Genomic DNA, 20,174 nt, shown 5'->3' on the forward strand with positions numbered 1-20,174 from the left:
AAAAAAAAAAAACGGTTTGAGGCTCTGTTGTTTTCCAGCCGGTACACACTTCATTAACCCCTTAAAAGTAACTGAATATCAAATATTACCGAATTTTACTCAGTGTCACCATTTAACAAACATGCTTTAAATGTACTTGGTTTTGTAACGTTTATACTAAAGTGTAGTTAAAAAAAACGAACTTTTTTTAAAATAAAACTTTATTTAAACTTAATACGACTCTTCTGAGGTTGCTGATTCGCCACCGTCCTGTACGCAACGAATTGTGGGAGAAAAGAGGCCGCGAAGGATGCATCACTAGCATCCTTCGTTTGAGGCCAAACGAAGTGCGGATTCGAAGGGTGGATTCGGAGGGTCCTTCAAATTCTGTGAATTGGGACAGTACTTCGCGCACCGCGATGACGTATGTGGCCGACGAATCCGCACTTCGAAGTGTGCAGACCCTGAATTGGGACACACCTACTAACTTATTTGGTTACATAGTTGGGTTACTACATAAGTAAACAAACCAGAAAATAAAGAAAGCATTTATGCACATTTACTTATTCTTAATTATTCATCATTTGGTGCCAACCTGTTCAGATTCAAAGTAAAATAACACTACCTAATGCTGCCACTGACAACAGTGTTGGATTATATCTTCCTATTTTTGTTGTTGTGTGTACAATCATATTTGATGCTTGAAGAGTGATGCTCATACCTTAAAGTGCTGCAACCACATTTTTCCATCACTGCATCTACACTTCTGAACAGTGCTGAAGCGGATGAAAAGCAGAACATGGCAATAATTATGTAAACTGGAAAAAAAAGCAAAACAAAAACAAATCACATCGACAAATCAGGTGACATCATTCCAGTAAATCAGAAGGAACCCTCTCTTTTAATCCACTCACCAAGAATGTTGTAGAAGAAGTACATTAGGACCAGCATCCCACACATCATGGCAACAAAGATGACCACTTTGAGAGGGGAGTTAAGGGAAAGCTCTCCACTGTCTCCTTTGTTGTCGCCCCCCTCTCCCCCTAATGCAACACTATTCAACTGGTCCCTGCCGTGAAGAGAAAAACATTTTAAACTGTGTGTGAATTTCATGCCTGTTGCATTAAAACAAACAAACAAAAAAAAAAAAAAAAAAACAGGGATGGTTAATAAACACCAACACAGGGCATAACCCCCCTTATTGACATACATTGTGGACAGAGCCAAATTAAATAAAGAAATTAACATTAATGCCATCTAGATTAAGCTTATCGATAATGTTTTTACACTGATGCAACCTGCTCATATAATGGCACAGTCAGTGCATATGAAACATATAGTTTATTTTAACAGCTCTACCTGTGCAGCTGCAAAATCTCACCTCTCACTTGCACCATTCCAGAAGCCCCCTAAGTTGACTGTTAAAGCAGAAATCAGTAGGATGACTGCAATACTTGGATCGATCTTTGCATAAGGCGGCACATACAGCTTCACTTGCATCCCTTCACCAAACACCTGAAGAGAATCAAGAGATAACAAATTAATGTGACATATTTTAAATTTTAGAACTAAACAGCTTGTGTTTTTTGATACCTTGTAGGCATTTCAAATGGGCATATATCTGTAAAGCAGGGCTGGGTAATATTGCTTCTATCACTTTTATATATGTTTGTAAAAAAGATTCCAGGTCCTGTTTTTGTAAACAACACCAGTAAAAAATTGGGCACAGAATGTGTATAAACACTAGCTAGAAACATGTCACAGGGAGCAGGGAGTTCATTTCTCAGTATTGAGAATACAGCTTAGAACAGTAGTTCCCAAACTTTTTCTGCCACGAACCCCAAAATAACATACGCAGCTGTTCGCAACAACTGAGTGTTTAATTGTGTGATATATCAAATGGGTGCCATCCTCTAAATGCAATGCTTACAAACGGTCAAGAATCTTCATAAATAAGGAGGACAAAGCACCCATATGTTGAAATCTTGTCTTGCCGAGAAAGGGCCAAATTCAGATATTTAAAACAGCACCCGTATAACTTTTTTTAATGGACACAAATGACCAAAATTCTAAATGAAAGGAGTTTAAAGTGGTTTCTGGTGGATTCGGTAAACCACAAATCCCCTAAATGCCCAAAACCAGCTTCTCCCACCGAGATCATGCCATTCCAGATTTCTCATATGGCATTAATAATAACTTTCTTTATGCATTTATACGTTAATAAATGAATGTACTCATTTTACAGATGAATCACTTTACATTAATGTGTTCATTTTGACAGCCCTTAAAAAAATCCCAAATTCATTTAATAAATATTGGTTATTTTTTTTTCTTTTTAATTTTTTTACAGTGATTTTCTGAATTTTCTTGGGACACCAGTGAGGGCCGGGACCCCAGTTTGTGAAAGGCTGTCTTACAAGAAGCATCACCTCACACTGTAATTACAAATTAACTTAAAAAAATAAATGACCAAAAGTGTCTTTCTAACCCTAACCCTTAAATAACTTTAACTGCAGGCCATTACAAAAATAACTTTCACCAGTGGGATTGGTATAATGCAATCAAAAGTTTAACTATTCTTTAAAAATATATATATATATTAATGTAAATGTCCCTCTTGTCAAAAACTGAAACTTGTGAAAAATGTAAACAAAGTCAGGCTTTTCTACTGTTTTAAGAGGCACCGTATCTTCATCGTATTGTAACATGACCGCATCCATGATCACTTTCTACCAGGCAGCTTTCTCACCATACAGGCCTGACTGGGAAAACAACTTGATGTGGCCGTCTCTTAGCGGGTGTTTGTGGGCTGCTGTTGTCTCTTGAATTTCATAAAGACTAGCGTTTCTCCCACTCAGTTTGAGGTGTTGAAGTAAATCCTGTGTATTGCCACCTTTGGTAGAAACAGTCTTTAAACTAATTTAACGTATTGTTACTTGTTCAGTGTCAGAGGTCGCAAAGCTGATTCTGTTTCAAATAAATGCTCACTTTTAGTAAATGTACTCTTCCTTGCCAGGTGTTTTGTTTTATTTTGTGTGTTTTGTGTTTCTGCAGCATATGGGAAGGAGAAAAAAATCCAGATTTTCATTAAAACAAATCAATAAAATTGTTTTATTGCCCAACCTCACTATAAAAGGAACCAGTGACCAAAGTTTGTGAAACATTCTTGCTGTACAGATCCACCGGTGTTACCAGTACAAGTATGCAGATATCTATGATTAAACAAAACAAAGAACAATTATACAAGCAGCTGTTTTTCCATTAGAGAACAGAGAAACCATGTTTGACTTGATGTTGTTTACACAAACACTACTGCTCTTAGAGAGTAACAGTTTAATAGATTTACCTGTAGAATTGTAACCTTTGCATTTCGCAGCTATATTTATGACTTGCCTTCAGCTGCCAGTGATGTGTTGTTCACTGCATATTTAAATCCAGGTTAAAAACATTTCTTTTCTCTTGCGCCTATGCATGAAATCTGCACGGTCACTTTTTTTTAAACTTATCTTGCTTTTAATCATTTTAATGTAATTTATTATTTTATTGCGATTATGTGCTGATGCATTTTACTATTTCTAAATATCTGTGATGTCTTTGTTTTATGTAAAGCACTTTGAATTGTCCTGTACATGAAATGTGCTATACAAATTAACTGCCTTGCCTTGCCTTACACACCCAGTCTATACACACCCTGGTATACAATATTACTTCATCAAAAGGTGTGCAGACATTAAATTATATTAGAAGAAAAACAAAAGTAAAATTTTCTGACCTGCTGTGCCTCCACAAAGTCTCTATACCTCATGAGAGCCAGAGGAATTTGGACCTTCGGATACTCTGAGTCATTGGCTGAAGGTGTGATCTGAAGAAGAGCGAACAAACAAAAAACAAAAACAACAAAGGAGATTTTTACAAATAAACCTGGTTAGCCAGAAAAATAACTTATCTGTTCTTTGGTGAAATTAAAGATATGTAAAAAAAAAAAAGACAAACAGAAGTTATTACAGTGTCAGGAAACAATGAATTCCATTTAACTGTGTGTATTAAATGCAAACTCCCACAACCAATCATGTGTCATTTCCTTATTTCTAAATCACTTCTGTTAGTGTATCTTCCCATGCAGCCCTGTTACCTAACTTAGTTACAGTTAATAAAGAGGAAATTACAACTAACCACTTAACAAATAAAAAAACAGTAAAGGAAAATGTTCTTTTGCTACTGTGGCTGCCAGATCTGTATTTCTGCCAGATTCGTATTTTTGTCGACTGCGCATGCGCATCGCGGCGGCCATCTTGGACGCTGAAATACGGCAACACCGTCTAGTCAAATCTGTGTGGTAGACGCTTTTTAGCTTATGGTGAACAACTTTTTGGTAGACGCTTTTTAGCTTATGGTGAACAACTTTTTTCGCTTTTGTTGTCGCTGCCCGAGCTGTACTGCACATATTGTGTCTGTGAGGTGCACGTAATCTATATATATATATATACATATGTACATATATATATATATATATATATATATACGTATATATATACGTGTATATATATATATATATATATATATATATATATATATATATATATATATATATATATATATATATATATATATATATATATATATATTTATTATTACTGTGCCCACACTGTAATTGTCTGGCACATGTAGGAATTTGTTTATGGATGTGCGCACCCTGTTTCATGTTAAGGTTCCTCTAAGATTAAGGGCTATAACATTTGGGCTCGAACATTAACCCACAAAAACCCTATTTATTTGAAATGAAGAGGATTTACATAAGTGTAGAATTTAATCAAACAATACACTATAGTGACTGATGACCTTAAATATTGTTGTCAAATAATAACATAATGGCATTCCAAAGGTAACAACACAGGTCACACTGGAGGAGAACATCAGTGAAATAAATCAAAGGATATTTCTACTGACTCACACATAATAAAATTTTGTCAATATGGTGAGAAAATAACAGCTAAGTACAAATCCTGATCCTGTATAACATGCAGAAAACTATGTACTGCACATTAAGATTTTCAATATTTAAGGGATACAGCAAATTGAAGTGCATTTCAAAATTACAATAGTGTATAGATATTTGTGGAGAACTATGAACATTTCAGTATTACAAAAATGTGCAGATGTTTGAATAAAGATTTTTATTGATGCTACACGTTGACAAATGAATTGAATTTCACAATAAGAAATTTACACCTAGCTTAACAGAAAACTATTTACACAGTAGCACAAAAGCAAGCGTCTATCCTCTAAGGAGAGGGGGTGGAGGTTGTGACCTCATTATGTATCCATATTTGTGTAAGCGTTTGCACAGAACGCATTTACTTTAAGTTTTTTTTCGTCCCCACACTCCTCGAAGAATTTTTCCATATCCTCCATCTCTTCAAAAATAAACAAAAAGTGATCCCTCAATTCGTCCCTGTCTTCACTGTCACTGGCCTCCAAGCCCTCACGCACAGCACTCTGATGACTTGGGCTCATGCGCAGAAAGGCTGGCTCTTGAAAATCCCCCTTGAGGCTGCTGTGGTTGTCCCGAAGCCACTGCAGTGCTGGTTTGAGGTCCCTAATGAAGGGGTGCTCCTTGAAGAACCAATAACAAAAAAGATTAACAGCAGCATGAATAACCTAATTAGTATTATGTTAAATGTGTTAATTAGTATTTAGTACACTTTGCATAGTGCCGCATACTATGACCTTACACATGACTGATGAGCAGCAATTTTTGCTGAAACTTATTTCAACTTAAAAGGATGAGGCATCCTAATATAAAAGGAGTATCACTAAAGTTTTTCATGGCTGGATCAGATGTCCTCTTTTTTCAAAACAGAATATGCTCACCCTGTATCTATACACATCACAATTACCTGGGTTGTCCTACTGCGAGGCAGTCTAACTACTGGCGTCAACCTTCCCTCCAGCAAGGCCTTCGACTCCTCCGTCCAGAAAGCGAATCGATGTCCATGCCTTAGTAATAGTCCCAAAATGTTAACACAGTTGTAGAACATTAATTGTGGACAAATGCCAACATGATTAGAGGGCAACATACCCTTCAATGCAGAACCTCTCCATCAATTGGACACACCACCACCTGCGGATGGCTGGCATGTCACTCTGCAAAGTACATATATTGTTACAAAACAGAAAAGTAAGCATGTAACTTAGTAAAGTGACATTACTGCGAATTAAAAAGCTTACTTCTGTAAAGTCAAATGGTGTGTCCGTGCAAATGCTGAGGGCAGACTGAAAAATACAGGTAGTGGATGCAAGAAATTAAAAAATGCATTTTCTACACAATTCAATTTGAATTTCATTCATTTACCATAAGCATGAAGACGCCACAGGGGTTGGAGTTTGTTTGCACAGGAAAGTTCTGTAAAACACAATATATTCCTGATATTCATACCATACCATATCTATATTTTGATTCAATATTAACATTACGTGTCGCATTGAAGCATTTACCTCAAAATCACTCCCAGTCTTTTCTTTCCAACCTCCATTGCTGATGCTGTTTGCCACTTGTCTAATATAAACATAAAAAACAAAGTCAAACAAGTGGATAACATAACAGGTTTATGAAAAAAAAAGTCAATTACCACATAATCCCACAGAACAGGGCCTAACCTGAAGATGGAAGCCACAGAATGGGGCTCCATGAACTGAATAAATAACAGCTTGAACAGCATGCCATAACCTGGACTGTCCAAAGAACAGGCCCAACTATTTTTTCTGTTTTCAACCTAAATATAGCCTGGTATGCTTCATCTCCGAAGCCACCTGGAAGAAGGGAATCCAGAAATAAAATCTCCTTCTTCAATGGTAGCAACGCCTGTAACAAACATTTACACAACATTGTAATAATTACATCACTTAAATATTAACAGACAAAATGCAATGTCTCTGAAACCATTGGCTGTACTCAACACATAGCATGTAGTGATCTGCCCGATCCTGCTGTCTGCTCCATGACGGAAACAAGACGGCATCCAATGAAGCCACATTGTCCTAATGTTATTGGAATAAATGCATTTCAGTTCTAATTTCTTGTAGTTGTACACGAATTGCAAACTTTATCAAGAAAGAAAACCCCAAAACTAACCGGCAGGCCAAGCAGGGGATTTCCTGTGTCTTTCCATGTTGGAACCACAAACATGTCCACAATGTGGACATTTTTACCCTGTAAGGAGATAAGTATCATTCTATAGATTAAATGACCCAAGACTTAAAAGGAATACTTCACCCTCAGGATGATTTGCCTTCATTTTCTAGCCACCCTCATGCTGATTAACACTCTGGAACATTTTTTTTTTTATATTAATCGTGCAGCCGGAGATGTAGGGAGGCTTTCGTTCTGCATACATTCCTTTACAGTGATGTTGTACGGTGCCCGGGGAAAAAGTTCCATAAAAACTTGTCAATATTCCTCGATACTGCTGGTTCATAGTAAACCAAGTGTCCTGAGTGGGTAGCATCCATAATCGACTGAAAATAACATAATTTAATATATTTTTAGAGCCCAAACCGTAGCATGTTGTACTTCCTGGATACGCGAGTAGTATGGAGTATGGAGAAATATTGCCAAGTTTTTATGTCCCTTTTCGAACAGGTGCCATTCAACATCAGTGTGCAGAAGTCTATGCAGAACGAAAACCTCCCCATATCTTTGGCTGCATGATATCAAAAAAGTGTTCCAGAGTGTTAATTAGCATTAGGCTGACAAGAAAATAAAGGCACGTCATCCTGAGGCTGAAGTATTCCTTTAAGTTATTTGTAATTAAAAAAAAGAACATTACATGTGTCTGAGCAGCCTCGAAAATAATCTTCAGGCAGGCATTTCCAATCTTAAGAATGTAAAAAATGACGTTAGATATCCATGGTAGCTTAAATATTATGTAAATCAACAACATTTATTACTCACTTGAGAGTCCATCCACTGATTTTTTCCAAGAGACATAAACTCTTCACGGGTCAGGCACACAGTTCCATCTTTTATGATGAGCTCATTGGCTGGACGGGCCTTGTCCAGGACGTATTCCAGCTGAAAAACAACTTTATTCAGTGACAACTAAACCAAACAAATTGGCAATCAAATCTCATGTGGATTAAAAACCAAATCAAATCGGATTAAACTTGCCAATTCATGCTGAAGAGGACCCAATGTTTTTCTCCATTTTGGTCCACTGAAGGAGTAGAGGTGGCCATCTGCTTCTTCAGTGGGGTGGTACTGGTGGTCGTGGTGGAATGTCGCAATGGAGGGTTCCTGATCTGGGAGTCACAAATGTAGGTCAGTTACACAGATTAGAATTGGGATGGGATTGCAGCAATTTCCATGACTAAAACGAGAACTGTGTAAAGCTTGGAGACACTTACTCTCCAGACTGTAGTACGGCCTTAGCCGTGACACATTCTGCCTCTTTTTACTTCCATCACTTTTTAAGACAGTGGCAACACCTTTTGGGGTCATCCCAACCACTACATATGGTCCCTCATGCCGTGGAGAGAGGCCTTTCAGGGACATCTTCCTTGGATCCTGTGAGATAAGGACCTTATCTCCTACCTTGATTCTGAAGGGTTTAACTTTTTTCTTTCTGGCCTCATATCCCTTCTTTTGCCTGTTTTGGGCTTGGCGAATATTGTTCAGCACCTAAAAATATAAAGAATTACATTTATCACTTCCATGCCAACCACAGTTAGTATTATGTGCCTCTTGAAATAATACTAACCTTCTCATTTAGCTCAATCACATTTGACACATTGGCACCAATGGTGTCCTCTGGGTTTCCCACTTCAAAATGGTCTCCCCTTTCGCAGGCGTTCAAAACCTCTGGGAGGCGTGGATGCCGGTGAAACATCAAAAAGAATGGCGAATACTTTGTGGATGCCTGTAATTAATTGAGTAGATATTGATCTTAACATGTTTCACAAAATGTAGTTATGACACATCAAACCTACAAATATGAGCCTTCACCTGCACAGCTGTGTTGATGCCATACACGACTGCAGGGAGGTGCAGGTCCCAATCATCATGCGCTTCATTTACATATTTTCTTAATGCTCGCTTTACATTTTGATTGGTTCTTTCGTCCTTCACGGTACAGATTTTGAAAAAAACAAACAAACATTACTGCAATGTAAAAGTAGCCATCTAGTATACTTTGAATAAGGGATCAAAAATTACCTGGCCATTTGATTGGGGATGATATGCACTGGTCACTGAGTGCTTTATGTTGAGCATCTGGAATATGCTGTCATTTAGCTGTAAACAGGTCAGACACACACACACAACCATTTAAAAGAAACATAAAAACAATGTTCAAATTTTCTTAATGATGCAGCAATGTATAGTGTATATTGCATACTTATATTTATCATCGGTAAATAAGCCACTATACCTCATTCACAAACTCCCTGCCTTGGTCAGTGATAATTTTTCTGACCATACCATACATGTACATTTTCTGTACCAGGGCTGATGCCACCTCACTGGCGCTCTTTTCCTTTAGGGGCTCAGCCACCACCCACTTAGTGAATAGGTCTGTCATGGTCATCACATATTTGTGACCTCTGGGGGTTTCCATCAAGGGACCCACAAGGTCTAACCCCACAACCTCAAAGGGTTCATTGACCTAACATATGACAATAAGAAAAACAATTAAAAATCTTGTAAAATTCTGGGATTAATAATCAAACTTCCTGAAAGTCACAAAATTACCTTTATAGGATGCAAGGCTGGAACCTGGGTCTTAATGGGGTCATTCAGTTGACACTGATGGCAACATCTCACCTAAGATATGAGGTATGTCAATAAAGCAAAGTAAGATATTCTCTGACTTTGCCCACAAATTTATCATAATCCTTTATTTTCGCTGTTTGAAACAGGTTTTATGGAAATCCCCTTTTATCCCCTGAACTGTGGGAACCCTGGTTTGATGTTTTACCCAGTTAGCCACATCCTCCGTCAAGGTACTCCAATAGTACCCGGCCACAACCCGGTCTCTGGTGCCTCTTTCACCAAGGTGGTTCCCGGTACCCGGTGCGTTGTGGCACTCAGCCAACACTGCCCGCTTCTCCTCCTCAGACATGACCACCATGCGCATGTACTGTTTCTTCGGTCCTATATAAAACAACCGGCCATCTATTAAAAGAAAAAAGAAAGAACTTATTAAGGCCGTCTATCTTTTTTTTTTTTTTTTTAAACGTATCTCCTTGAATGAAGAAACCAGTTATTGTTCACTTCTTATACTCAAGCAATCATCACATACTAGCTAACTTTATATGAGACCGTTGTTAAATCATTGCATCCCTAACTAAATATACATAAAGTTTAGTTGGAACTTTGAAACATACAAACCCGTTGGTAATTCCATACATATTACATTTTTTTAACTTCACATCTCAGGACCAAAATATAACAAGTGCATAACCTGTTTGCAGCTAACTGTTAGCTTAAGGTACAAACCTTTCATTAAAAAGTTGTCAACAACACGCCGAATGTCGGCTTTTTCTGTTGGACCCAAGCTGGGATGAAACACGCCATCAGCCATGAAGGCTTGAACATTGTTGAAGAAGACAAATCCCCTCATCGCGAAGCTGCAAAAAGAGGCAAAAAAAGTTGTTCACCATAAGCTAAAAAGCGTCTACCACACAGATTTGACTAGACGGTGTTGCCGTATTTCAGCGTCCAAGATGGCCGCCGCGATGCGCATGCGCAGTCGACAAAAATACGAATCTGGCAGAAATACAGATCTGGCAGCCACAGCTACCAATCTATTTACCAGAAACACAGATCAATGTAAATGTCGTACCAGTGATTTGTTGCTGGCAATGAGCAAAGTTGTAGCTCCAAGGTTCTGGGCAACAAGAGCTTTCTCGCTGAAATCACAGTCCCCCCTCATCACCACCACCGCCTTGCCCTTAACTACATCTGGACTGACCCCTGAGGCGTTGCACAGCAAAGTTGACGTCAAATTCACCAGTGGGTACTGTCCCTGTAAGGATGACATAGAATAAATCATTTGGATACAAGGATATTTCCTGGAAATGTCAGAAAAATTACACGTCACACGATTACAGATCATGTGACACTGGTTACAGTTCAGGAGTTTAATTTCAAGTTTGAAGGTCTGGCACAATCTTGTGACACACAAAGTATCATAATATATCTTTTTAAAAACTTGTTTAAGAAGACAGTAAAAGCAGTGTTCAGTCTGAAAAGAAATGCCTTGGGTCAAAACTTACTGCAGCATCAAGTGTAGGAGAAAGAGGAGTCCAGGAGTGATTGTGAACAATACAGAAATCCTTATATTCATTTCCTTTCGGGATGTGCAAGATAGCTTCTTGGCAATTTATCTGTGGAGACAAAAACATCATTCTTTGGTGCTCCACATAGAGGTGAATATTTCAACCCAATCCCAGTTTTTTTGATAAAACTGATTAATAAAACTAAGGAATCTGTAAGGTGCCTTGCTCACCCTCCTTTTGTTCACTGCACGATGTCCCCTGGTATAGCAAGTGCTGTTTGTAAGTTTATAGATGACACTACCATCATGTGTCTGAAAACAAACAATGAGCTGTCCACGTAAAGAGGAAATCAACCATCTTCCAATGTGGAACAACATCCTACTCAACATAAAAGAAGCGAAAATGCACACCCTTGACTTCATTAGTAGATCTAAGGTGGAGCTGGTACACAGTTTGAGGTTCCCAACAGTCAGTTTCATGGAGAACCTGTCATGGTCATCTCACGCCTCCACTTAATAGCATTCACACGAATTAACCTGAAAGCAGTAATAAATACACCACTGTCCTGTCATTAAGCTGTTACGCTCCTGGCTGGTGACGTGATGGTGGAAATCACATATCAATCCTCAGGTTAACTCCAATCTTGCTAAAGTAGTGAAGAATTTGTAAGTAGAGGGGATATACTATCAGTTTTGGGAACTTTATAACAAGGTTTATCCCTCATTTCGTTTTACCAATGCAAGCGAGAGAGCAAAGAAATGTATTGAACTTCACAGAGACAACGGAGACAAACAGCTAAAAAGCATTAAGTAGCCTTTCTGGTGTCTTTACAACATCCAGTAACCCCACGGTTTTTAACACGGTTTTTCTAATATACAATTTAACAATATTAACCGTATTAACGGTTTACAGCAGACTCACCGTGTTTTTCACGCTAAGGCCCGCAAGTTGCTAACCCATCAACTTACCTGCGATGTTGAGAAAATGGCCAACAAAAGAACAACTCTGTCTACTTCTTCCATTTTGATAAAACTCGATTTTCCGCACGGTTTTGGAGATTAAAAATAGTTGACGGAGACATTCCTTTTCCAGTCAATCTTCTCCTTCCAGTGTGGAGCGATCTTTGTGATGATATCTGAAGCCTTAACTTGTGTGTTTTCTTCTTTTTCTTCTTTGAGAACGATTAGTCTTAAATTCCATCTTCTCTTATATCGCTCCATTTCTGAGGATCTGCTTTCCAACTCTTTCATTCTTTTCTCCGCTGCAAGATTTTTCTCTTTTAATTGTTTCACTTCACCTTGTAATTTCTTGTTCTGATCTTTGCAGTCTTTGATTTCAGCAGAATTAAATTCTACCACTTTGGCAATGTTGGCGATAGTCAGTGTGTTTTGTTTTAGCTCTGACTTAAGGTCTGTCACCATCCCTTGAAGAGTTCCGATTGCTGCTAAGATAGTGGTGTTGGAAGGGTTGACTTCGCTGGTGTAAGAGTTGGAAGTTTCGTCTGATCTTGGTTTTTTCTGAGGTGCTGGTGGTTTGGAAGGTGAGGTTAAGCTGTTTTTAATGCCTTTCTTGTTCCTTTTTGTGTCTTCCGACGTGTAGTAGTCGTGTGGGAACATCGTCTTGGCCTTAGCATTAGCAGTAGTTTTAGCATTAGCTTTGGCCATGGTTCTATTAGTTTAAGAAGTTGAGACACATCCGTTAGAGTTTTAAGACGCTTATTGGTTTACGGATAGTTATTGGCAGAAGGCAAGCTTTTGGAAGTTATGTTTTAATTGCCATTTTCAGGGTCTTACTGCAGAGCGGAATTATCGAGCATCTGTTCCCTCCATCGTCTTGCCGGAAGTCGTCATTGCTGTTGTTTAGCTTGCTAGTAGCTGCCAGGTACTTTCTGTATTTGCTTGTGACATGTGACTTGCTGACCCACCGGTTTCTGTTCCTCCTCTCGACATCTCCAGCTCTCAACACAGTCGGCCAGACCTTTCCAAAACTGTGTAGTTTGAGAGTTACTCAAGAACACCTTTGTCGTCTTCTTGTCATTTATTTAAGCACAAATATGTGTAAATATATATAACAGACAAGCATATTATTTCACAATGAGAGCAACTTTTCGGTAGAATTTTAAATTAATTGTCAAGTGAAATATGATTGATTTAAAATTCAGTCTAATTTGTTTCTTTCTTTGAGTTGTAATGGGAAGACCAGAGAAATATTAAGTCATGGCCATTTTCTATAGGATTATTTTAGAGATGTAAATTAAGACAAGAGAAGGGATTTTTTATTTTTTTTTTAAACAAACGAGAAAGCGATTTTATTGCTTCATTTAAAATAGCTTTGACTTCCTGAAAGTTTCCCATTTTGCTTGGAAAGAAGATGAGAAATGTTTTAAAATCACCAGATTTTAATGCAGTCATTGAGATGGAATGATTTAAGCATAACATTAATAATGACTCCACTTCTTATCGTTCCCAATTTTAAAACAGAAAAAAGGCTCATTAAAAAGAATCTGATTATTGTGACTGTATAAAATTAGAAACATTTTTTTTATATATCACATAGTTGTAGTCAGACATGTTTTAACCAGTTTACATAAAGTGTATTTCTGTGCAGATTAAATATTAGGTTCCCAGCCTTTAAAAGTTTTAATTCTATGTCTAATTGCTGAAAATAGCTTTTTCAAATTATAATACGTTTAAAGTTGGAAGTTTTGAACAGGTTGTACAGTAACCTTTAGTCTTTTACTTTTGGTTGGGTAAAGGAAAATGACAGAGCTGTAAGCTCTCTGACTTTAAAGCTGCAAGATCTGACCTTTAGATTGCCCAGTTTAATTACATATAAAATCTTTTGAAATTCTGAACTGACTAAATGACCATGTGAGACCTCAAGAGAATGTTCCTCATGAAGAGCTTCAAATGTGAGCATTAGAGCATAACAAGCAATACGCCACGAGGGGCGGGCAGTTTACTGAAGTTGCAAGGACACTGTATAAAACCACACTGCTTTCCCTCTCCTTTTATTATGCTCCACATAACATGCTAACTTTCTGTAGGTGACATTACCCCTTGAACTGCGCAAAACCTGAATATCCCAATAAAAAAAAAAACGGTAATGGAAACACATTTCAAAAACCATCTCAAATATTGCTAAAAGATTTTTACACTCTCCTGAGGTGTTTTTTTCAGATGTGTCAATTTAAAAGTATATCGCCAAAGTGTAATGGAAACACTTTTCTCGGAATTATATGGCCCCGGACGTGACAAAAGTTTATGTGACCAGTTCATCTCAAATAAAGATGGTGCGGTATGAGTAGACCCAGGAGGAGACGGAAATATTTTATAAATAATTAAAGATAAAATATAACCGTCATCCTCTATCGCAAACAACAGCAAAACGCAAGACTTTTACAAAGAATTAGAAATCTCCTTCCTCGTCAAAGTGGAATCTTGGAGGACGAGATTTTACGACGACAATGGCTTTTGTCCTAAACATCATTCAATGGAAACACCTGTAATTATATAACTGCACTATTACAATACTGGACGCAAAATTTGCTTCGTTACTAGCGAACGCCTTGGGGGCTGTTGCAAATATTTTATATGCATTCTCATTCATTTACTCATTTATTATTCATTTACTTATTTAAGCATTCTTATTCATTTACTTATTTACATTTTATCCTTAGATTTTAGTAACATGCATTAGGCTCTGCTTTTAATTAATAGAACTACAGCTTAATTGTTATCATTGCTTTGCAGGTTACAGATAAAGCATTCACATAAACAGGAGACAGGGTTACTGGGTTCAGTGCTGGGAAAGTGGCAAGGGACCTTGAAAATTGTTCTGGTGCCCAGCAAGAGAAAGCTACTGAGAAGATAACAAATAAGCAGAAATAGGGAGGATAAAACTTGTTTTGCAGATCTCACCCAACTGACTGTGGGAAAGAAGAAAACAGCCTGGGAAGAAAAGTGACGGAAGAAGGATGGACCACCTTGCAAAATACACATTCACATGAATGCGCACCACATGCACGCACATAGCCACAATGCATTGTATCAGTATAAATGAGGAGGATAATTTAGTTAGGCGGGTCTTTTGGCTGAACCGAAGGGTCCCGACACTTTGTGTATTAGTGGATCAGAAGCTAAGCTAACAGGCCTCCTTCTCGAGAAGATATGTATTGTTTTCTTAGTACTGGCTTAACAAAGAATTGTCAATTCTACTCAAACTCTGGTGTTTTTGCCTTCTTTTAAAAATGTGGATTTTTGAACACTCTTCCTTCTGATGATTGATTTACAGGTGGTGAACAAATCTTTTAAAGCCAACAAATAATATTTTAAAGCTTCAGGGCGAATCAGGAAGTAATGGGTAGTTAACCAGTACTTACTGGTGACCACAAAGACCAGGCTTATTAGGGAACTACTGGTTAATTATTTGCTTCGTTACTAGCGAACGCCTTACTGGCGAATCAGGAAGTAATGGGTAGTTAACCAGTACTTACTGGTACCCGCAAAAACTAAGCTTATTAAGGAACAAAAGAGAAATTCTTCATGTGAGTACTGAACAGCTCATTTAGTCAAAAACCTGTTTCCTGGTGGTTTTGGAACTCTTTTTAAGGATGAAAAGCAGTACCAAGGATGAAAAGCAGTACCATGTATATATTCTTGTACTGCTGTGTCATCTTAACTTTACTTGTTCATCACTTACTAAGTAATAAGTCATTACTTAATCATTGACTGGTCATTATCTATTATACTGTTTACCTTCATAAAAAAAGTCAAACATAATACCAAGTACTTACTGAGAAATGCATCATTAACTACTCAGTACCTGACCAGTACCTACTACTTTTGTGTACATTATTGTAAAGTCAAACATCATACCAAGTACTTACTGAGGAACGAAGCATTAACTAATCATTACCTGACCAGTACCTACTAGTTTTGTGGCATTTTTTCTATATTGAAAATAAGAATTTGATCTCACTCTAACCAAAGGTATTATACCTATGTTAGATACCATTTTTATCATAAGGCTTTATGCATATAGCTAACATGTGCAAACCATTCAAAATTGATAACAACTGCAGAAGAAGAGACAGTATTTATTACACAAAATGTACCTTAAAGATAGACACACACTCACACACACATGCAAGCATTTCCCCTAATAAATGGAAACTATCATTTCCATATATTTAGGGATGTTATGCTCGAGCCGTCTGCTCGATCACGTGTCGAGTATGTGACACGGAAGTGTTGCGAGCATTGCCTCTGAGCATTGATTCAGCATGCCAAAAGTCACGTAATAGACCAAACGAGGCCTCATTACGTCATCAGCGCGTATCGAGCAGCAAGCGGGGTCTTTGAAGGGACCGGACTTGTCAATCTCTCAGATTCTAAACGCTGAGGAGATCGCGGGTTTTTAAGGGGAGATTCTGTAGCGATTGTGCGACATTGCATTTTGAAAACAAATTTAGGAAAAGCATCACATCAGCATGAGCTCATATTGAATCACATTTAGCTTTTAGAGATTTGGGGAAACAAACGTCTGCGCAAGACGCCGTTGTCAGAGTAACTGCTGAAGGAGCTCGGAGTATGAGAGATGGACGGAGCAGGCGGTGCCTTCAACATCACAGGTAAGCTTAATTCCCCTTTCTTTATATAGATGTTTTTTAAATAGCCTTGCAAAGAGCAGACTTTAAAGTTAATAATAAACTTCAACCAGAAGCATCAGAGGAAACGTCTCAGTCTACAGCTGCAGAGGAAAACTACAACCTGCAGGACCTTAGACACCAAGCTGGTTTCTGATCACCATAAGCAGACAATTTAATGTTTTTAAACTTGGTTAATTACAATTTTGTTCTTGTGTTTCTTTCAGGTGCAACCTCTCCAAAGCTGGAGAGTTAGTATGCCAGAAGAGGCGCAGACTGAAGCCTAACAGAAAATATGTTTTTAAATAAAACTCTATGACACATCACAATGTTGCCAAAGTTTTTTTTCTCATAATACATTTCAAGATTCAAAGTGTTTTTGTCATTTGCACAGTAAGGAAACAAGTTTCCCTGAACAATGAAAAACTTACTTTGCCGTCCACCCTGAATGCCATAAATTATAAAATAAAAAATGAACAATAAAAAAAACTAGATAGAAGATAAAGATAACAAAAAATTCTGAGTAAAAGATCTACGTACATAAATGTGCAGTGTGCTATAAACTGTTGTGCCACATTTAACAACGATCAGCTATACAAAAGAAAACTCATGAGGTAGACGATAACACTCATTTGCAATATCTATTATAAATAATATGTAAGTGACCGCTAGCTCCCTTATTGTTTATTTGACGCTGACGTCACTTGAGCTGTACGCGCCGGAAGTTGTTTAGATGCAAGCTTCCTTCCATCTAGACAGACGGCGCAAAAAGCGATCGCTGTGTTTCACGTGAGTTATAAAAGTCTGTGTTTGAATGTTATTTACATGTATATTAATGCCATAAGTCGGATTAGTTTGTGACTTAACCGGCCCATTTTGTTTCTGTTTCTTACCTGCTGCTTCCTGTTACTTCAGCCAACACGTGCCAAACGAGCTAGCTTTGCCTTGTGTGACAGTGGGCTAACGCTAACGTTTTGAAGTTGCAGTTTGCACCCTTGGCAAGTGAAGCGAGGTACGCTGTATAAATGTGAATGTAATGTAAAGCTAGTAATGAAAATATGAAGTGTTCATGCAGTTTACTTAAGGATGTATTTATGTATATTGTTTAGATGTTGCACATGAAGTTGTTGCAGTACTGATTTCTGTGTTAGTTTAAATAAGTTAACCTGATTTTATTGTTTACATGTGCAGGGAGTTGAACTCCACGTTAAGACTGTTTAAGATTTGTGAAGCTGTGAGTAAATATACTTATTTCATGTTACAGTTTTCACGGTGCTTATGAATGGTGCTGGTGGCGTCCAGAATCTTCCTGCACGCTCCAGATGTAAACCAATAAATGCTGCACCCGTCAGAGGCTTTCTTCTTCCTTTATTGATGCCAAGGGCTGTGACATAATAAGACACATAAAACAGTTAACACTTTTATTACAACTGTATAAAATAATTAACACAGTCACTGTACCCATTGTACAAATACTCCTTCCCTCATGCCTTCCCACTGAGTAGACTACTATCATTACAGATTGGTTTACTTAAGTTACACCACAATTCTGTTCCCTAAACAAATGTTACCTAATACCCCTCCTTGTTATTTATATGAACAACAGAAAATAAATATTCACTCGGATGGTAGATTACGTATCGTTTATTGAACAAGTATTCAAAGTTGAGATAGGGATGACAGATGTGAGGCGTCAACGCTGTCCTTCTGATGCATCAGACTTCCACAGCCAGCAGATGGAGCTCTTTGGTGTGGTCAAATGATTCAGAACACTAAGCCATTTTCAAGCATTTGGGTCAAAGTTGGCTCGATGATTCATGAGGCCTCGGTTTCACCATCCCTACATATATTTATTTATTTTTTTTTTTTTTTTTTTTTTAACCTGTCTTGTCCAGCATCGTTGCAAACAGAATGATGTCTGGCTGCCGTCTGATGCTGGGCAATTTTACTCTATCAAGCAGGGATTTATACTACATGTATAAAGTCCCTCTTGATGACATGAAAAACTTTATTAAATCAGACTCTTAATGCTGGACTCGACCGGAGGGGACAGAGAGAGAGAGAGAGACAAGAAAGTAGAGAGAAGAGGGAGGGGAGAGAGAGGGACAGAAAGGGTGTGGGGAGTGCGGGTGGGGACTTGAAACATCATACAGAAGACCATGTAATCCATACTACTTACAACATATATAGCTGAGATCATCCTAGCCAGTAGGTCATTACACAGCTAGTTGGTAATAGTAACAATAATAATAATAAGAGTAAGAGTAATAATAATAATAAGAACAGAAATAATAAAAAAAAAAAAAAAAAAAAGGAAAAAAAAATATGATAATAGATATAAGTGAAACTGCTGTATTCAAGAACACGCACAGAGAAACCTGTGTGGATGTGTTGGAGAACTCGGCCACACGGCGACACAAAGACTGTGTGGAGACGTTCAGGAAGGAGTGACCATGCAGAGTGATCATGCAGATGCCACCTCACTTGAACAGAGGCCAGAGTCAGGCCAGCGGTCCCGAGACCCAGGCCACCAGCCCCCCCGCAGGCAACAGATCCCGACCGGTCCACAGAGACGACCACTCGCCCACCCAGGAAGGCAGCAGCAGGAGACCCCAGCAGGAGCCGCCCCGCGGACACAGGGCACCGGCCCCAGCGGGCCGAGGCCAGCAGTCCCCGACCCCCCCGGGCACCGGCCGCCCGGGACAGACGGGGCAGAGGGCCCGGGCCCAGGAGCGCAGGGACACCCCCCCCCCCCCCCCCCACAGGCCGAGGGCCAGCACGCCACCCGGGGGGACCCGGCCCGCCCAGACGGCCACCACCAGAGGCCAGCCCCACACCCCAGCGCCCAGCCGCACACCCCGAGAACCAGTCCTGCCCCCCCCCAGACCAACACACACACACACAAACACACACACTCTCCTTCCACTCCTCCATTCATCCTCCCACGCATACACCATTCAACCCTCACATACTCTGTTCTCCCACACACACACACCATCCTTCCACCATCCATCCTTCCACACACACACCATCCTTCCTCCCACACACTCACCATCCTTCCACCATACACTCTCCCACACCTACCCCATCCTCCCACACACACATCATCCCTCCACCACTCATCCTCCCACACATACACCATCCTCCCTCTCATACACCATTCATCTACCTTCACACCTCCCACACACACACACACACACACCATCCTTCCACTACCCATCCTCCCACACATACATCATTCTCCTACACATACACCGTCCTCCCTCTCCTACAC

General features: G+C 38.9%; 1 protein-coding gene and 1 long non-coding RNA gene across 2 annotated transcripts; both read right to left on the reverse strand.

Moving 5' to 3' along the window:
• Window positions 1–1,356: 1,356 nt before the first annotated feature.
• On the reverse strand, window positions 1,357–12,316 carry LOC121650906 (signal peptide peptidase-like 2A). The gene is made up of 5 exons (XM_042002759.1): window positions 12,222–12,316; window positions 11,251–11,361; window positions 10,818–11,000; window positions 3,752–3,841; window positions 1,357–1,494 (listed from the first exon to the last, which is right to left on the reverse strand). The coding sequence occupies exons 1-5, from the start codon at window positions 12,273–12,275 to the stop codon at window positions 1,357–1,359; spliced, it is 576 nt and encodes a 191-aa protein (XP_041858693.1). The 5' UTR covers window positions 12,276–12,316.
• On the reverse strand, window positions 6,091–6,621 carry LOC121631941. The gene is made up of 4 exons (XR_006008839.1): window positions 6,475–6,621; window positions 6,332–6,382; window positions 6,208–6,252; window positions 6,091–6,123 (listed from the first exon to the last, which is right to left on the reverse strand). It is a non-coding gene; the product is annotated as an uncharacterized LOC121631941 (long non-coding RNA).
• Window positions 12,317–20,174: the final 7,858 nt, after the last annotated feature.

The sequence above is a fragment of the Melanotaenia boesemani genome, chromosome 1 (assembly GCF_017639745.1).
Source record: "Melanotaenia boesemani isolate fMelBoe1 chromosome 1, fMelBoe1.pri, whole genome shotgun sequence".
Classification (NCBI taxonomy): domain Eukaryota; kingdom Metazoa; phylum Chordata; class Actinopteri; order Atheriniformes; family Melanotaeniidae; genus Melanotaenia; species Melanotaenia boesemani.